The sequence below is a fragment of the Choloepus didactylus genome, chromosome 11 (genome assembly GCF_015220235.1).
Source record: "Choloepus didactylus isolate mChoDid1 chromosome 11, mChoDid1.pri, whole genome shotgun sequence".
Classification (NCBI taxonomy): domain Eukaryota; kingdom Metazoa; phylum Chordata; class Mammalia; order Pilosa; family Megalonychidae; genus Choloepus; species Choloepus didactylus.
The window spans coordinates 2,095,154-2,114,472 of NC_051317.1; the positions used below are offsets into that span (position 1 = coordinate 2,095,154).

Genomic DNA, 19,319 nt, shown 5'->3' on the forward strand with positions numbered 1-19,319 from the left:
CATTCACTGCTCAGGACCCTGGGGAGTGTCATCAAGCTCTTACATGGGACAGGGTCTCGTTGGAATTTTGGAAGAGTCTTGTGAGACGGGTCAGAAATCTGGCATGAGCTCCAGTTTACAGGTAGAGATACTGAGTCCCAGCAGAGAAGAGGCTTAGCCAGGCAGAGTCAGAGGCCACTCTTGGGGCAGAGCTGGGCCACAGCATTGCCATCCTGCCTTCCAGTCTTGGAGGAGATGCTCGAGGATCCCTGTGCTTGGTCATCTGAAGGTGGGGAGCATATCTGCTTGCTTGGGCAGATCCTAAGCCATGTGACCCAATTAAGGACACTCTCTCCCCATCTAAAGGAAAAGAGGTCTTGTGGAGGACATTTCAGCTTCTAACATTCCCATCCATGGAGCCTGGCATTAAATACAGTCGATATTCCAAACAGTCGTAAAGATGAGGCCTTTTCATCTAGTTAAAACTCAGAAGTCATGTAAATCAACTCTCTGTTTTTTTTCTGGGGAAACTGAGAACCAAGGGGTGGAATAGCTTCCCCAGGATCCAGAGTAAAAACCTGGGGACTATGTAGTGTCAGGGAACTTAGAGTCACAACTATTCTGCTCCAACCTATAAGAAGAAACCTGGGAAAATGTTGAATTGGGTGTGATGGCTTTTGTGCATCTCATTTCTGCTATTTTCCTTCCAAAAGGTCATGATAAACTTAGGTTTCAGCATTGCGGGCACAAAGATAGCAGGACAGTTGGCTTTTTGAAGGTTGTTTCTAAATACTTTGCTTAAATGTCAACCAAGTAAGTTAGGGCAACAGTGCAATTTGCCAAAGTGGAATGAAGTGGTGCATTGCCTCAGTAAAGAAAGGAGAAAAGAATTAGTGAGAGGCTAGCTTTAGAGGCACAGGTAGGTCCCATATTCAACTGTGAAAAGGGGAATTATATAGGACTGTCTAAGAACAGAGGGATCCACTGGTAAAGTTCCGGTTAGTTAGGGAGGTGGAATGTGGGTAAGGGATGATTCCAGAAGACATCTCTCGACTGAGTTGGGGGAAGGGAGAGTTCGGCTCTGGGAGACCCCAGACCATATGTCAAACCCACGACACCAGGACAGGATCCCCCTCCCAGCATAAAAGGACCAGTGGCCAGGACGATGAGGCTGAGGGGAGTCTGAGATCTGGGAAGGCCCAGTCCACCCCGGGCTCAGATGGAGACCTTCAAACCCGAGAACTTTAATCCCCCAGAGAGGAAATACCCAGTGAACTGACCACCTAGTCATTTTGGCATGGATCTTTGCCATCAAACTAGCCATTTAAAGTATCACTGGGCAAGTGCAATCCCTAACAAAACAGTGGGGTGATCGGCCAACCTCAGAGACAGCCTATCCTTTGAGGTTCAGACTCACCTTGGGTTGAATCCAGGCTCTGCCACCTGCCACCTTCCCTTAGCTATGTCATCTCTCTCTGCCTCATCAGTAAAACAGAGATACAGTAAGGAATCTCATGGGTGTCGCAAGGATTAAAGGAAATAATGGGTGTGAGGCATTAGCAGAAAGAAGGGGCCCAGTTGATGCTTGACCCTTCCCTTTTGCCTGCTCCATTTACTGGACTTTGGCTGCCATCACTTGTGCAGACTGGAGGCCTTTGTGTCTTACTGTCTCAGAGGAGCATATCTCACCCCCTGCCTGGAACGTAAGCCCAGGGCAGAGACCAGACTTTGAGTTTCTTTACCCTCTCCAATGGCTTTTGACTCTGCTGGTGAACATCCTTGTGCCTGCAGCAGAGAGGCAGAGTGAGTTGCTCCCAGCTCACTGTGCAATATTAGGCAAGTCCCTTCCCCTCTCTTGGCCTCAGTCATCCCATCCACAATGCCAGCTAACTGCCCTAGACGAGTGCCTACCAAAGCCGGGTGCTCAAAGAATCCTCCAGGGAGCTTGTCGAAAATACAGATTCCAGACCCAGATACCCTGGATCGGAGTCAAACCTTAAGGCCCCAGTCTGCAGAGCTATCTGTCTGTCAAGAGTCTAGCCCAGCACTGTACATAACCAGAGATTCATCTGATACAATGAATTCTAGGCAGTTGAACATCTCAAGAACAGTTTTACCCCACTGCATGTGGCTAAAAGGGAGATCCATGACTCCCCAGATGCTGCTTGCCATCAGCACTGAACTCTAAATCAGCTTTCATCCTACCCTTTGAGGCCAAGTTGCAAGTGTATTTGAGTTAAATCTTGCCCCCAAGGAAAGCTGCCACCAACTGTGAGGCCCACAGTTGTGGAGAGAACATAGAATCCTTGAAGACAAACATTTAACCTTAAATATTTTAGCCCAAAACATCAAATTTAGAGAGATTTAAAATGTGAGTGCTTTCAAAACTGCTTTGGAGGTCAAAGAGAAATGGATGTGACGTAGGATCGTCAATTGGTGTGACCCTGTAGGAAAACACAAAAAGAAGCTCAAAATGCTCAACTTTGCTCATCCCTTGACCCTATTCCAAGAATCTGACAAATGATTTACCTTAAATGCAGAAAAAAAAACAAAACAAAACAGACAAATAACGCTGTATGCAAGAGAATGTCTAAGCTGTTCTTAAATCTTGATTTGGATGCTATAGTAAGCTGAACACTTAAATTTGTATACTTTGTTTACTGTACGTAAGTTATACTGATATTTTTTAAAAAGAAACATTCCTGACAGAGACATTGAAGCCTTGCTCTGGAGCCAAATTGTCCCGTATCCCTCAAACCAGCCATGGAAACTCATGCAAGTTATATAACTCTCTGTGCCTCCGATTCCCCATCTGCAAGATGTGAAGATTCAATGACTTATGATTGATTTAAATATTTGCAACAGTGCCTGCCACATAGCCGAGTGCTCAATAATTATTAGTGGCTTTTATTACCATTATCGGATCAGCAGTTTGGAAAATAATCTAAATGCTCAGCAACAAGGGAGTAATTAAATAATGTAGTTGCCATTAAAATAATGTTTAAAATAAGTTTGTAATAATATGAAGCAGTGCTTATGTGATCATTTTAAGGTGGTTTTAAGAGGCAAAAAAAAGCCTAGATAATAAGACTAAAGTATAAAGTATATCTTGATTATGTTTAGAAACATGCTTAGGAAAAGCATTGAAGGAAACATACCATAAAGTTCACTCAAAGGGACGAGATGTTGGACGGTATTTATTTTCTTCCTTCAGCTCCTTTCTGTTTCCCCAGGGAGCACATGGCTGTTATGTAACTGGAAAGGATCCCCTTAACCAGCCCTCTAGGTGCCTTAAAGGCAGCCTCTTTTTGTTGGGGTTGGCCCCAAGACCTTAGACAGAGGCAATTTCTCCATTTCAGGCAGCCCCAAGGGGGTAGTGAAAGCCGGGCTGAGGTGGGGATGGGGCCCCTCCATTAGGCAGGGGAGGGAAGGGGGAGTCTGGCTAGCCACAAGTACCACAAATTGCTAAGCTTCTGGGGCAGGCAACGCAGGGGAGCAATGGCTTGAGCCTGCCTGCCACTAATCGTACCTTCCCCTCCTTTTTGCAGCTGAACTACAAGGACTGTGAAAAGGCAGTGAAGAAGCACCACATTGACGGGCCACGGTTTTTGGTAAGCGCTGGCCAGCACGACCCCCGAGGCCGCAGAGCCCAGTGGCCTACCCTGCCCCTGGGGACTCGCAGGATCGCTGCTTGTCTTTGGGTTCCCAACACAGCCCTTTGTTCTCCCTCGTCACTGCTCAGGGTTCTCCGATGCAGAACCCCTCTCATATCTTTCACTGACCCAAGGTACAGTCTTGCATCACAGCAGAAACAAGAATCCAAGTATTGTTAAAGCAAAAATGCTCTTGGAAATCTATTAAATGCCATCCATACCTTTAGAGACCCAAGGTGGGCAGGGGAGGGGATAGAATAAGTGGAAGAACAGGAGAGTCTCTTCTCCCATCTCTCATCCTGTGGTACATGCTCACTGAGCAGAATGAAAAGCGGAGTCACCCCTAATATTTCAATGATCTCTTCTTTCTCTCTACCGAATCCACATAGTTGGTTTTGTGCCAATTAAACACATATGTGGTATGGCTTTCTTGGCTCTGTTTCAAAAAGCTTTACATGTAAGGCTAAGTTGCAACTGTATATTAAGGACCAAGCCATTAAAGAGAAAGGGATATGGCTGGAATGTGACAAAGGCACAAAGACTAAGGCAATGGGTAGTAGCCGGAGAGGTGTCTGAACACTTCCCGTGAAACAACACCTTTGCCTAGGGAAAGAGAGGTCCTGATTGCACAAATCCATCTCTTCTGGGCATTTGCTTCATCCTTTCTTCTTTTTTTTAATAATCATATTTTTATTGTAGAATATTACATACATATATAGAAGTGATAACCTTCCAAGTGCAATTCAACAAGCAGCTAGAGAGCAGATCCCAAAGAATGCCATGAGTGATAGTTGCACAGTTTCAGTCATTCCCCCACTATGAAATATAACATATATGCAAAAAGGTGATGTCTTTCAAAGCATGTTTTAACAAGTAGTTATATAGGAAATTTCCAAAAGTGTTATGAGTTGAAGTACCATAGTTTCAGACATTTCCCAAATTTGAAATGCAACATATACACAGAAAGGTGACAACTTTCAGATTACAATTCAACAAGTAGATATAGAACATTTCAAAGGATGCTATGGGTTACAGTTCCGCCATTTCAGTTCTTTCCTTCCAGCTATTCTAATACCCTAGCAACTAAGAAGAAGAAAATTGTATAATGATTCAGTATTCATAATCCTTTGTTAAATTCCATCTTGTCTGTTGCTACCCCTTCCTCTAGTTTAATTACTTTCCCAATCTTCAGGGTTGTCTAGGCAGTGACCACTCTAACCTGTTCATGTTGAAAAGGGGTGTCAACTTTATGGGAAAAGGGGACACATCTGGTTCTTGAAGAGGCTACTATCTCTGGGTTTGGGGACTTAGCTGGCATAGGAGTTCTCTGGAGGATTCAAGTTTCTGAAAAATAAACTTAGTGAGTGAAAATTTTATGGAGTCTCAGGTAGGGATCCAGGTATTCTTTAAGGTTTTCAGGATTACTGCTGACTTGGGCTTATCATACTGTGGCCATTTGGCATATCTAGCTGAAGCTTGCATAGGAGTAACCTCCAGGACAGCCTCTTGACTCTAACTGAATCCTCTTAGCCACTGAAACCTTATTTTGTTGTCTTTCTTTTCCCCCTTTTTGTCAAAAAGACATTCTCAACTCCTTGATGCCAGGGTCAGGCTCATTCCAGGAATCCATGTCCCACATTGCCAAGAATGCTCATTCATCTGGGGGGTCCTGTCCCATGTCGGGGGGAGGGTGATGAATTTATTTGCAGAGTTAGGCTTAGAGAGAGAAAGTTCACATTTGAGCAACAGAACTGGTTCTCTGGAGGTGACTCACACCAGGTGCTGGGGTTAGACAGGTGACTGAGATGTGGTTTCTGTTTTCCAGAAGCCTGTATTATAGCACAAAGATATCTTCAGGAAGGCCTCGAACCACCTCATATGTAGAAGAAGAAACCAATGTACAGAGGTGTGAGGTGACTCATCCCAAGCCCCAAAGCTTATAATTGGACTAAAGCATATATTTAATTTAGTCTAATACTGTAAGAGTTTTTCACAATGTTACTTATGCACATTGAGGTTTTGAGCCAGTAGAATTCCTGGATCACTGTGGTTCTCAAAAATTACTGCTAAGCCAGAGTTTGCTAACTTTGACACCCCACAACACCGTATTCTGGTGCCATTAGCATCAAGAATAGAGTTTTATCGTGGTTGAGTGGAAAGGGAGTGAGGCATCTTTAAGGGCCATCCTTTGCTGCCCTGATGCCCAGGCTCACCTCGAGAGAACATGTGCCCCCCGAGCCTTGCCTTGTTCCCTCCCCTTTAAACCAGGAGCTTTGTCCTGGACACTAGCACAGGCAGGCCTTTCCAGCTCTGAGTGCCCTGTGTGGGTTTCAGGCCTGCTAGGACAGAGCCATCTCCTCGGTGGACAGATGGTATCTGAGCAGCTGTATCTCCTCAGCTCTCAACTCTGGGGCCTGCCAGCCCTTCACAGAATGGGGCGCATTCTGCTTACTGCATACAGAGCAGGAAGAACGGAAAGAGGGGCTGCAGGTGAAAAGAGAGCAAAAAGTGGAACTGGCCTATGCCACAAGCTACTGGGGTGGTTGTTTAAAGGCAAATCCTGCTGAGACACCCTCCCCCGCAAGCAAGCACTCTGGTTGCAATTTGGGACCCCTGGTCTGAGCTCTCATTTCTCACCTGTCACTCCTTCCAGCTCTATAAAATCCAAGCCCATTCTGCTACTGAAAGCAGAAGGGGATGGCCCCGATCAGTTTTTCCTTCCTCCCTCCCTCCCTCCCTTCCTTCCTTCCTTCTTTCCGCCCTTCCTTCCTTCCCCCTTCCTCCCTGTCTCTTTCTCTATTTTTTTCATAGTAGGAGCTAGTAGGTCCCTTTGAAGAGGTAAGACTCTGTTTTGCTGCCATTTTTGTTTTCCAGCAAGAAGGCTGGGTGCTTGTTTTTTTGGGGGGTGAGGATGCTACGATTCCAGAAGGTGGAAGAAGGAGAGGACAAATGCTTTGAACCTGTGTCAGTTAGGAAGGCATGTGGCTACATGTGGCAGAAACCGACCTCAGCAGCTTAACCAATCAAGGGTTTATCTCCCTCAAGCACTGAGAAGTCCGTAGGTGGGAGCTCAGGGCTGCTGAGCTGCTGAAGGACGCCCTCAATAACTCAGACACCATCCAGCTTCTTTTTCCATTGAAAGGCCGCAGTTTCTGTCCTTATGGTTACAAGCAGACTGCTCTACCTCCAAGCATCCCATCTGCATCACAGGCAGGAAGAGGGGTGGGAAGGAAGGCAAGGATGAGAAGGTGCATGGTGAGGCTCTCCCTACTCTTTTTCTTTGGAAAGTAGCAACTTTTCCAGAAGTTCCATCCAGTAGACTTCAGGTTCTGTCTCACTGCTCTCAACTAAGTCACATGGCTTCCACCAGCTGCAAGGAAGTCTGGGGACCCCAATTTTTGAATTGGGACCTTTACTGCCCAAACAAAATCCAGATCCTGGCAGTAAGGAAGAAAGAGAGAGTGGATATCAGAGAGGCATGCTGCCTCTATGGGCTGAGCTCAATTTGCAGCTTTTCTTCTCTCTTGTGCACCCCTTTCAGGACACCTTCAGCATATCAGTATCATCGTATTCCAGCCAAACCTCACATCTAATCTAAAATCATCATATAATTAGCCTGGAGTTTCCTGAAGGTTTTTCAAGGAGGGACGGGGGTTACACCACACAGCAAAACTCTCAGAAATGCTGTTTGAACATTTCTCATCTTTGCTCAGAGATCCTGTCCCTGTTCTAAAGGCTGTATTTCCTTCTTAACATTTTGCTGCTTTGTTTCTCCAGCCTTGTTCACCCCTACTTTCTCTTCTACACTCCTCCCAAAATTCCCTCAGTTTCCACCTTCCACTCAGCAAAACAGAAGCCAGGAGCCAGGTGCTCAGTACGCAGCTATTTCCCTCTGTCAGACCATAGGGAGCTCTCAACCCACCATGCCACATTCTGAACATGGGCTTTGCTTTCCCTGAGATCTGAGTGGTTCTGGAAGGTAGAGATGCTGCTGTTCAGTGATTTAAAAAAAAAAAAAAAGTTAAGAAGCTTGATCACAGAGCCTGATTCTCTCAGGACCCTTGGCAGCCAGCCTTTACCCACCCCAGTCCTGCTTCAGGTGGTCTGACAAGGGGGCTGCACCAGCAGTCCTTCCTAAAGGCTGGAAAGGATGAGTCCAACAAGCACATTGCTGAGATGCTCTGGCCCCAGCCCTTGTGCCAGCTGATTTCCAAAGGGAAGAGTGTCCGGCTCTTCCCAGGGAGCAACAAACAACCTGACAGGCAGCTCCCAGCCCAGAGAGGGAGAGGGAGAAGAAGCAAGACCACCTGACCCCAACGCCAACCCCCACCCCCTAAGCCAACCAGAACTTTGGGATAGTGACTACTCAACCAAATGCCTCCATGTCTCGGTCACATACTGCATACTCGGCACCATGCTAAGCATGTTACATGCATCATCTCATTCAGTCCTCACAACCCCTGAAAGGTAGGCATTATTAGTTAAATGATCCCCATTTTACAGATAAGGAAACTGAGGCTTACCTGTGCACCCTTACTCAGATAGCTGCTAAGTGGAGGAACCAGGATTCAAACCCAGTCTGATTCCAGAGCTCCTACCCTCACCCCCTGGGTCCTCTGGTCTTAAGTAAGATGTAAGTGGAGCCACAGGCCAGCTCTTTCTTTGCCTAAGTCTTGGTCCCTTTTGTGGGCTCATTGTTAGCTCTATAGAAAGCGTGCCTGCCCTCTGTTCTGTCCCCAATATTGGCACCCCCGACTCTCCTCCTTCCTTCAGGGTGCCTTTTCCTTTCACCTTTCCCAATGTGGGTCATGAGGACCCTAAAGGGCTCTGACCTGGCAGGAGGGAGGCTTACAGGAAGAAAATAGACAAATGTCACAGAGTGAGGCTCCAGTCCCAGCTCCATCACCTACAAGCTGAAAGTCGCTTAACGACCCTGGGTCTCAGCTTTCTCACTTATGAAATGGGAATGCAGACAGCTCCTCTATCACAGGGTGGCTGTGAGGATTAAACAAGGTGCTACGTCTAAGGCAGAGGTGCAGCATCAGTTTTCACCAATGAGTTTCTTTTTCCCTTCCCCTCTGGGTTCCCTCAGGAAAGCCTCTTTATTGCATCCCCAAACTGGAGTATTCTACAAATAAACCTGGTGAAATTAGCTTTTGGGGTGTGATGAAGGTAATAAGAGGCATGGATTCCATCTCCAGGCTGGTTCTCTACAGCTGGCCCATATGGAGACTGAAGGGGACCTTGAATTCTGGGGCAAGAGCTTAGGAAAGACATTGCAACGTAGCCACATGCAGCCAGCAAAAAAGATCTCTTTGGTCTCCCATGGATTTGGTCCTCACAGTGTTTGTTTGTTTATATTAAAATTATTTGCCAACAATTAGAACTCAGGAAATTCCACATAAAACTCCAGATTTCAGGATTCCCTTTGGAAAAGTAGATCCAGCAATACCAGGACTACAGGCTCTTATGCAACAGCTAGAATCTGTCCTCTTTGCATATGTTCTGGTTTGCTAATGCTGCCAGAACACAAAACACCAGAAATGGATTGGCTTTTATAAAAGGGGGTTTATTTGGTTACAAAGTTACAGTCTTAAGGCCATGAAGTGTCCATCAACAAAGGGTACCTTCACCTGGCTGGCATCTGCTCCAAAGTTCTGGTTTCAAAATGGCTTTCTCCCAGGATGTTCCTCCTTAGGCTGCAGTTCCTTAAAAATGTCACTCTTAGTTGCTCTTGGGGTGCTTGTCCTCTCTAAGCTTCTCCAGAGCAAAAGTCTGCTTTCAACAGCTGTCTTCAAACTGCCTCTCATCTGCAGCTACTCTCTCAGTTTCTGTGCATTCTCCAAAGTGTCCCTCTTGGCTGTAGCAAGCTCGCTCCTTCTGTCTGAGCTCATATAGTGCTCTAGTAAACTAATCAAGGCCCATGCTGAATGGGCGGGGCCATGCCCCCATGGAAACTATCCAATCAGAGTCATCACCCACAGTACCCATCTCCATGGAAACACTCAAAGAATTACAATCTAATCAACACTGATACATCTGCCCACACAAGATTACATCAAAGATAATGGTGTTTTGGGGGACATAATATATTCAAACCAGCACAGCATGGGTGGGGAGGGTGTGTACTTTCCAATTTGCCACAGTCCCTACCACTCCCTATTGTGGCACACCTTACTCTAATCACTTGGCCCCAAGTCCTTCCTTTGGGTTGTAGCCTAACTGCTGCCTGTGTCTTTGTTTCAGAACCTGACAGAAAATGACATCCAGAAGTTCCCTAAGCTCTGGGTGCCGTAAGTACTCCTCCTGGCTCCTCCTGGGTGATTTGGGAAACAGACACTAGAATGAGGGAAACAGAAACTAAATGATAGGGAGGGAGCTGAGTCAGTTATCTATCACTGTTGGTTTGAAACGGGAAAGGGAATAGGAAGTGAGAATGCAAAGGCAGGGTAAAGGAAAGAGATGTTACATGACAAGTTGGAGAAAGGAAGTAACTGATCCATCCCAGCTGAAGTGTTGGCTGCTCTTACTAAAGACAAGCCCAACTATTGGCCAAGTTTTCATTTCCTCTCTTTCTGATGCAGTGGCTTGGGTATGTGAAAATAATATGAAATGCAAGAAACCTGAGGTTTCCTCATGGCATCACTACTTACTCACTTACTCAGTGATTGCTTGAGTTGTCTGGACCTCAGTTTCCAGCTCAGTACAATGAAAGTTGGGCCAGATGAAGGATGACAATTGTCACCATTTTATCTGACAATACTGATCGCTTGGGAATGGCCATCAGGGGTGTTGTATTGAGAAAAATCCTGAGGGAAGGGAACTATGATTGATTACTGGTGTCTGCCATGGGTGCTGAAATGGGAAGTTGCAGATATGCATCGTGCCGCATGGTTTTCCTCCCTTTAGTAAAAGGCCTCACATACTAAAATACCTACAAGAACCAGGCAGTTGATATAAATGTGTAAACTGGGCCAGGTTGAAAATCACAAAGCCTCTTTGATTTATCTTTCATTTTTGCTCTTTTGAATAAATCATGAGTATGGAGAAATATTTATCTGCTATAAGTAAAACAGTAGAACAATTATGGTGATAAAAAAAGGTAACCAATACAAAGCCTTATTGTTGGTGAATAATAGGGAGTGGTGAGGATTGTGGCAAACCAGAAATTGTTCATGTTCCATCCAAAAAGATCAGCAGCTACTCAGCTCCAGCAAATGTGGTCCAATGATGCCCAATCTTTGAATTTTATTAAGAGTAGCTAAGGATATGGGTCTTATATGATATATCTCAATTTTTAAGTGTCAGCTCAAGTATTTCTAAACATTGTGAAAGTCAAAGTAAACATTATCTATGAACCAGAATTATTCTGGGGGCTACCAGTTTGAGACCTATCTGAGGTCCCTATTTTGCTCTAAAAGTTTCCGACTCATAATGATAAGGATGAAATTAGGCCAATGAAACAGGAGGATGGGACTGCCAGAGTGGCTCAATTAGGGTAAATATTTTGAACATGATCTTATGGTTTCTCTTGTCTGGAAGTGTGAAGAAAAAAAGAGGAATAAGTATTTTCTTTTTTTCCTGCCGCCTGTTCCCAAAGACAAGTGTTATTAGAGATTTCCTTGTTCTTCTTTAGGGTTTCATCTACTCACATGTGACTATTAAAATTTAAATTAAATTAAATTAAAAATTCTGTTCCTCAGGAGCACAAGCCACATTTCAAGGGCTCAATAGTCACATGTAACTAGCTATAGAACTTTTCCATCGTTGCAGAAATGTGATGCTCTAGAGGAGAGAACTTAACACACAGGGGTCAGAAATGGTAGCTGGCGGACAAGACATAGCCTGCAGGACTTACTGGTTTGGGCCACACAGTGTTTTAAAAATCAGTAAATGAGCCATAACATCCAGCTTCTGTAGGAACTAATGGAAGATGTGGTGATCTGGCTCCTGTATTCTGTTGTGGCAATGGTTAGCTGTATCTGAGGGTCTACTGTTCCATTTAGATGGGCCTTGTGCCCTCAGTCCACCAGGGCCCCACTGTTCCCTAAGGGGCTATCCTAGGGTGTTTAAATCATTTATATCATATACATGCAGTGGCTTTCTGACCAAGATGAAGTAGCAGGAACTGGATTTATCTTCCCACCCAAAACAACCAAACACAACAGACAAAATATATAAAGGATCAATTTTCAAGACATTGGACATCAGGCAATGAGGAATGAAAACAAATGAGGTGAGCCCTATGATTGCCCCAGCTCACTGTCTTGAGAAAATGTTTAGACCACAGAGTAGGGTGTAGGGAGGGTGAGTGCAGACAGAATCTGGTGGACTCCTTGCATTGAGGAGACAGCTGAGAGGTCAGGAGTCTCGAGTTCGATGGATATGTTCCAAAGAGAAGAAGCTACATAGAGAAAAAAAATGTGAATAACTTCAGCAGGTCCCTCTTGAGCAGAGTACTGATCAATGCATGAATATGAGGAGGCTGCCTCAAGCTGGGGAAAGAAACTTCCAAAAGGATTAGAGGTAATAGTAGCCAGTCATAGGGCTGGAAATAGTGCCTGTTTCATCCAGGAAGACTGGAAAACCTCAAGATTTATGGGGCATTGGGTAGAGTAATCAGAAGGATCTTCCCTCAGTAGTGGGGGAATAATTAGCCCTGTTCAAAAAATTGTTTGGACCCTACCTAATGAGTCTTAAAAGTAAGTACTAAAACAAATCTAGCTGTTTCCAAGTAGCTTGACTGCATCTTGAAATAAAGCTCAAGAATATTTATAGGGATGCAAAAGTATCCATTACCCAACAGAGTAAAATTTTCAATGTTCGGCATCTAATCAAAGACTAAGAGTCATGAAAAGAATTAGGGAAATATGACCCATAATGAGGAGAAAAATCAGTGCATCAATATTGACCCATAACTGACACACATATTAGAATTAGCAGGCAAGGACAACGTAACTGTATTCCATATTTTTAAAAAAAAGTGAAGTTGAGACATGGAAATACAAAAGACACAAATCAAACATCTAGAAATGAAGACTAGAAATGAAGACTGTAGTATCTGAGATGAGGAATACTTGCTTGGGATTAGCAGCAGATTAGACATGTTTGGGATTAGCAGCAGATTAGACATGGCAGTAAACGTGAAGACATGGCAATAGAAATTATGCAAAATGAAACAGAGAGAAAAACAAATTAAAGCAAAATGAATGAAAAGAGAATCAGGGAATTGTGCAGCAGCCTCAAGTAGCCTAGTATACACGTAACTGGAGTTCCCAAAGGAGAGGAAAGAGTGTTATGTGTGGGAGGGGAAGGAAGACAGAAAAATACTTGAAGAAATAATGGCTAAAATTTTTCCAACTTGTATAAAAATGATAAGCCCACAGAACCAATAAGTTAAAAAAAAAAAAACCCAAGTTCAAACAACAACAAAAAAAGGTATCCCAAGTCACATCATAATCAAATTTCTCAAAACCAATGATAAAGAGAAAATCATATGCATTACATACACAGGAACAAATACCAGGATAACAGCAGATTTCTTGTCAGAAAGTGCAAGTAAGACAGTGAGCAATATCTTTACAGCAGTGAAAGAAAAATACTGTCAACCTAGAGTTCCATACACAAGAAAATATTTTTCAAACATGAAGGTGAGATAGACTTTTCAAACATACAAAAGCTGAAAGAATTTATTAACAGCTGATCAGCACTATAATGAATGTTAAAGAAAATCCTTCAGGCAGAGGGAAAATAATGCCAGATGACGATCTGGATCTTTACAAAGGAATGAAGAATACCTGAAATGATAACTATGTGGGTAAATACATTTACATTACACACCTGGCCCCTGAGTGCTTTGGAGTTTGCACATCCTAGTTCCCATACAAGATTCATTTAGAGAGCTTCTACTGGATATCTACAATGCATCAGTCCTTTGATAGTCACTCAGGATAGAGATATAAGGGACCTACTCTCCACCTTCAGGATGCTCCCATTCTCATGGAAAGGTCAGACATATAAACAGAGCAATTATGCTAAAATTCTAGCAGTGCTATGACACATGCATGCACAGGTTCAATGGGGGCAGGAAGGCAGGAGAACCTAAGTTTGCCCCAGGGAATTCAGGGGAGACTTCTGGGAGGAGTCGACCCTAAGTTGAATTTTGAAAAATGTGAGGAGTGGTCATATGAAGAGTAGATTGAAGGGGATCCTAGAAATGGAGCATATTGCAAAGGCACAGGGCATCTGTGGGCTTGATGAGACTAGAAGTTGAGTCAGAGTGGCTGGGGCATATATGTGGGAAAGTGGAAAGCAAAGAGACTAGGACAATGAGTGGGGGGCAACTTGTAAAGTTCCTTGTGGGTTGTTCTAAGGAGACAGAGCGTAGGTGAAGTGAGTCCAACAAGGAGAATATCAGGGTAAAATGTGTGCCTTGGATCTCTCCAGGGCAGTGTAAAAGATGATTTAGAAGAGGGTACAACTGGAGGCACCAAATTGGAAGGTGATGGAAATGGTCCCACTAACAGAAGATGGGAGCCTCACTGAGGGCTGTGGCTGTGAGGATGATAACTGAGTGGATGGGATTTAATCAGAGCAGTAGAAGAACAGAAATAGGGAAGGTACTTTCAGCTTGGAAGGTCCTTTATAATCTCATCTGAGCTCGACTGACGTCTTGAGCTATGTTCGCCTGCTTGGAGAAGGAGGTGGGGTGAGAAGTGGCTAGCAGTTGCTGTGCTATAAATATGTGCGGTGGGGTGGAGGGATGTGATATTTCTTTAGCTCTTGGAAAGTTGAAATGAACACTTGGCTTGTAGCACAGTTCCCCTTCAATAAGTTTGAGTGTGGACCCCAGATAAACTCTGAGGTCTGTCTATGGAGCACAACAGACGAGCATGGGGAGTGACAGGGGAGGCCTCCAAGGAAGTTGCAGGTTGCCCTGATTGGGGGACTCCAAGAGTTACTGTGCCTCTTGGCAGGAATGCAAAATAAGTGCCAATTCCAGGTCTACTTCTAATGAGCTATGTGACCTAGGGCAAGTCCCTAGACCACTCTCAGCTTCCTAATCTATGAAATGAGGGAGTGAGTGACATGGACTTAGTGGGCTCATCTCGTTTTAGATTATTAGTATTTTCGGTATGACCAAGCTGACAGGAGAGCTTGTTGAGCAGAAGTGCAGGCTGCAGACTCCAGTGTCAGGCTGCTTGAAATCTAATTCTTCCATGGACTAGCTGTGAGATTATGGACAAGTGATTTTAGCTCTCAGAGCCTCAGTTTCCTCCTCTGAAAAATAATAGACCCCACTTCATATGGTTTATGGGAATAAAAGAGGAAATAATGGGGAAATAATAATATGCACCAAATTAGTGTTAGCAGCCCTCATTATCTTATGCAAGCCCTGATTAGCACAATTTCAAATTTTTTCTAATTATTCAATCCTGCAAAAGAGGGTTAAAGAATCGAAAGAACATGGCTGCAGTGTCAGGGAAATCTGAGTTCTAAAGCTGGGTCTGCCTCTTACCAGCTGTGGGACCTTGGGGAAGTCACTTCAATTGTCTGAAGCTTAGTTTCTCCAACTATACAAGGGAAAATAATGAACTCTCAGGATGTGGTGGGCATTAAATGAGCAGCCCACATCCATAACCCGGTGCAGCCCTCAACTCATAAAGATATCTAATACTTATTTGTCCCATTCCCTTGTACATAGGTTGATTTGTCTTGATCACTACCCTAAAGGGCTAGTGGAAAGAAATTGTGTTTACGTACAGCAGACCAAAACAAGATTACACTCCTCTGAATATCTCTGTTTCCTTCCCCGATTTTTTAAAAACTCAGTATTAAATAGATTTTGTGAGAAGGCAGACTCTGGTGAGGAAAGCTTTCTCTTCTCTGTACATGCAGATGCTCTCCCAGCACATGGTGTAACCCAGATACACCCTGATACTGTAAAGGGGGAGGATTTTAAAATTAAGGGGTATAAAAAGGCTGCCTCGACAGGTTCGAGCATCAAACCCGTAATCTGGTTAAATCTGTAGAATAGATGCTCAAGTTAGCTGACACCTATATGGAATTTATTAAAGAAGAACTTGTTAAATATTTTCTATTCTATTCTATTTAAATCCATAGTAAATTGGAAAAAATAAGAAAAGGGGAGTTTTGGGGGTGGTAGTGCAGACAACAGGTAGGTGTTGGATTATTTTCTTTATATTATTATATTATATCTCTTTATATTATTAATTCTATTGTATCTACTACCAATGGTGGAATTAGACTGGGAAAATCTAAGATCTAAATGTAGAAGTAAGGTGGTAATATCTGCTTCTTTGTCTGCCTTCCTGGTTAGGCTGTTGGTTTCCTGATAGTGGAGACAGCCTCCAATCTCATCTACTCAGTATGTATTTCCATTCCTGAGACAGAGAAGATAGGGAAGGAAGGAAGGTGAGAGGGAGGGAGGGACCCAGAGGTGAACAGAACAGTCTTGGGCCCATTGAAGAATGTGATTAACCCTCAGCAAAGCGGAAATGGTGGCAGAGCCTGTCTCCGAGCATCGTCTTCCCTCTCTCATTCATTGACCAGTCCAGCCCTCCTCAACCTTCAATCATCCTCTCCATGCAAAGGGGGCTCCGTCTCCCCATCCCATCTTCTCTCCCAATCCAAATCCAGAAAAACCTGACTTACTGGCTCAGCACCTAATTAATCATCAGGTGGCCTTGACAAGTCCTTCTCTCAGGGCCTCACTTTCCTTATTGGCACAAATGGGAATAATTGCACTTATCCACCCCACACAATGATCACGAAGTACACATGGGAGAATGCATGTAAAAAGAATGAGTGTGGGGGAGAAGTAGCATCTACTGCTCAGTTTTCTTTTCTTTGACCTACCCTCTCTGAGCAGCAGGGAATAATGAGTAAAAATTTGAGATTATGTTAATCAGGACTTTGCATAAAATAATAATAGCTAATACTTATTCAGTGTATATCATTGTTTCTCCATTGTCTCCTCTAATTTTCACATTGAACCTAGGAGGTGGGTTCTGTTATTATTCCCATTTTACAGATGAGGAAGCTGAGGCTCAAAGTGCTCTCAGCCTCACCTAAAGTTGCCTCATTGAGTTCTGTGAACCAGTTATGACGACCTTCCCCGCTCTGAGCTCTGCAGGGTTAGTTGCCCTCCAACGGCACATCGTTGGCAAGTGACAGTGAAAGATTCACATCCAGGTTTACAAAACTCCAAAGGCCAAGGCTCCCCATGATGACAAGTGGGGAAGTTTTATCCAAGGCCAGGTGTGACATGGGAGGCTGAGAAGGATTATAAACAAGCTTTGTCTAAGGCTGATAATAATGGATTTCTGGGTCACACCTCAAAGGAGTGGAGGCCCAAGAAGTCAAGGTTGCTTTATTGGTGGAAAGGCAATGAGTGAGCAACATGGGGTAAGAAGTGGGAAGACCACACCATGCCCTCAAAGTATTTCTCACCCATTCGTGGTTCTCTTCTGAGGTCTTAAGATGACAGTGAAAGGCCCCTTCTTAAGTGCTAAGGCTACACTGAGGCTCCTCCTTGGCTTCTCAGTTGATAAGGACAGAACTTTGGAAGGTTTGGCCCTTGATTCGAAGAGGCTGATCTTCAAAGGAAGAACATTTGGTTCCTTTAAAGAAGGATGCAATGCACAGAAAGCAAGAGAATGTGTGTTAGGAGGGAGGTAGTTTCAGAGGAGAGAGAGGTGGGGAGACAGGAGAGAGCCAGTGCAAGAGCAGAGGGTTGAGGCACAGGCAGACTTCTGCCTGGGAGCCTGGGGCCGATGTTGTCCCAGAAGGAGCCAGTCTTCAATTTGAAGCCTGAGTCGAGGGAGGGAGAGGAGGAAAGCAGGTCTAAATCTATTACTATGCATGCCAGGGTAAGAAATACTTTTTACATTGCAAGCCAGTACACAGCCACATGTGCAAATATGTAGACGATGGAAATAGAGTTTGCACGAAACAATACCAACCCTGACTGTGTGATATGTGCTCAGATATTTTCTATGCTGTTCAGTTTCTATTTTTTGTTCCTCCCTCTCTCCTTCCCTCCCTTCTTTCATTTTTTCTTTCTTTCCATCTTACTTTCTTTCCTTCTTATTTCTAGAGGTGACCAGCAAGATTGATTTCAAGACCCACACATAGGTTTCCACTTTGTAAAGCACAGGTCTAGAGGATGGAGCACTGAGTGGGAGACCAGGTTCTCCTGGGGGAACCTTAGGGGACCCAATAAAGATAGGCTGAGACCCCTCACCCTTCCCTAATTGCCTACCTTGCTTCCTTTCATCATTATAAAATTTCTTCCCCCCCTTCTCCTTCTTCCCCAGTGTCAGAGAGTGACAGGATTTATTTCACAAACTCTCCAGATCATAAGAACAACCCTGGGGGCTGGTTGATGGTACTGATTCCTAGTTCCCTCTCCTGGCAATTCTTATCCGTTAAATCTAGGGTGCACTTGGCAATCTGTGTCTGTAACAGGAGCAACCGTGTGACCTGACCATCAGGCCCACCCCTCCTTATTTTGCTGCTGCTGATCATGGGGGACAGATGTCCTGTCTGAAGTCCAACAGTGGGTACTGCCCTTGGGGCAGATTCTGGACAAGAACTGACTCTGTGAGTACAGGTTCCATGCCTTGTACGCCACTGGGATAGGCCTTAGACTGAGAAGTTGAAGACTGGCCCAAGTCATGCAGCAAGCTAGGGTGCCATTGGGCTAGAACCCAGGTCACCTTTGGATTCCACCTGCCTGCCAATGGCCCAACTTCCTGTTGGAGGACGGCTCCTCCCTAAAATGAAAGGAAGCCAAGAGAACTATCTACCAGCTGCCCAGCCCCCTCCTCTCTCCCCTTGGTCATGGTGAGGCCTGTGGTTCATGGCACGGGAGGGGAATGAGTCACCTCCGGCCACTCATTGTCACTTGGTCCAGTGGAGGTGGGGGGGACTTTGGAGGTTTGCACAATGAGGGAGCAACCACCTCCCTCTGCCCCCACCACTGTCACCACCCTGTCCTCTTAGCCCAGCAGTGGGGACCTTAAAAGCCCCAATTCTGCTGCAAGCCAGATTGCTGGGGCCTGCTTTGCTCTCTCTCAGCTCTCTGCTGCTCCTCTGTCGGGTAGGACCTGCGGTTTGGCATTTCCTTCCTTGCCTAGTTACAGCCCCAGCAGTCTCTAGCCTGGCTGCTAAAGACACTGGTAAGAAAGGGCACCACATGGAGCAGAAGGCCTTTTCAACAATATCGTGAGCAGGTTGGAACACAACCAGGCTTTGAGGTATCTCCTTGAAGTCATTGCCGAAATGTCACCTTCTCACTGGGGCCTACCCTGATCATTTAAAATGAAACCACAGCCCCCCATGTGTCCCCCCAACCCCCCTCACCCAGCCCCTCCCACCATTGCTTGTATATTTTTGTACTTATATTTTTGTACTTATAATTTTAGTTCTCTCAGTGTTCATTGTTTATCATCTGTCCCTCTTCATAGCATGTAAGCTCCTCGAGGGCAGGGGTCTTTGCCTTTTTGGTTCATTGATGCACCCGAAGCACCATTTGAGTGCCTGACACTTCAAAGGTCCGTAATGAATATTTGTTGAATGAACAGGTGACAGAGTGCAGCTATATTAACTAGACTCTGGGGCCCCCTGGGTAGCTTTGCAGAAGCCCTTCAATCTCTCAAATGT

General features: G+C 44.7%; 1 protein-coding gene across 2 annotated transcripts in view; it reads left to right on the top strand.

Annotated features, from left to right (window-relative positions):
* The window catches only part of LCP2 (lymphocyte cytosolic protein 2), a 57,921-nt gene that overhangs the window by 886 nt on the left and 37,716 nt on the right, over positions 1–19,319 (top strand). For both annotated transcript variants that reach the window (XM_037798878.1, XM_037798877.1), the window contains exons 2-3: positions 3,528–3,590; positions 9,879–9,925. In XM_037798878.1, coding sequence (XP_037654806.1) covers positions 3,528–3,590; positions 9,879–9,925 — 110 coding nt within the window. The remainder of the gene's footprint in view (positions 1–3,527; positions 3,591–9,878; positions 9,926–19,319) is intronic.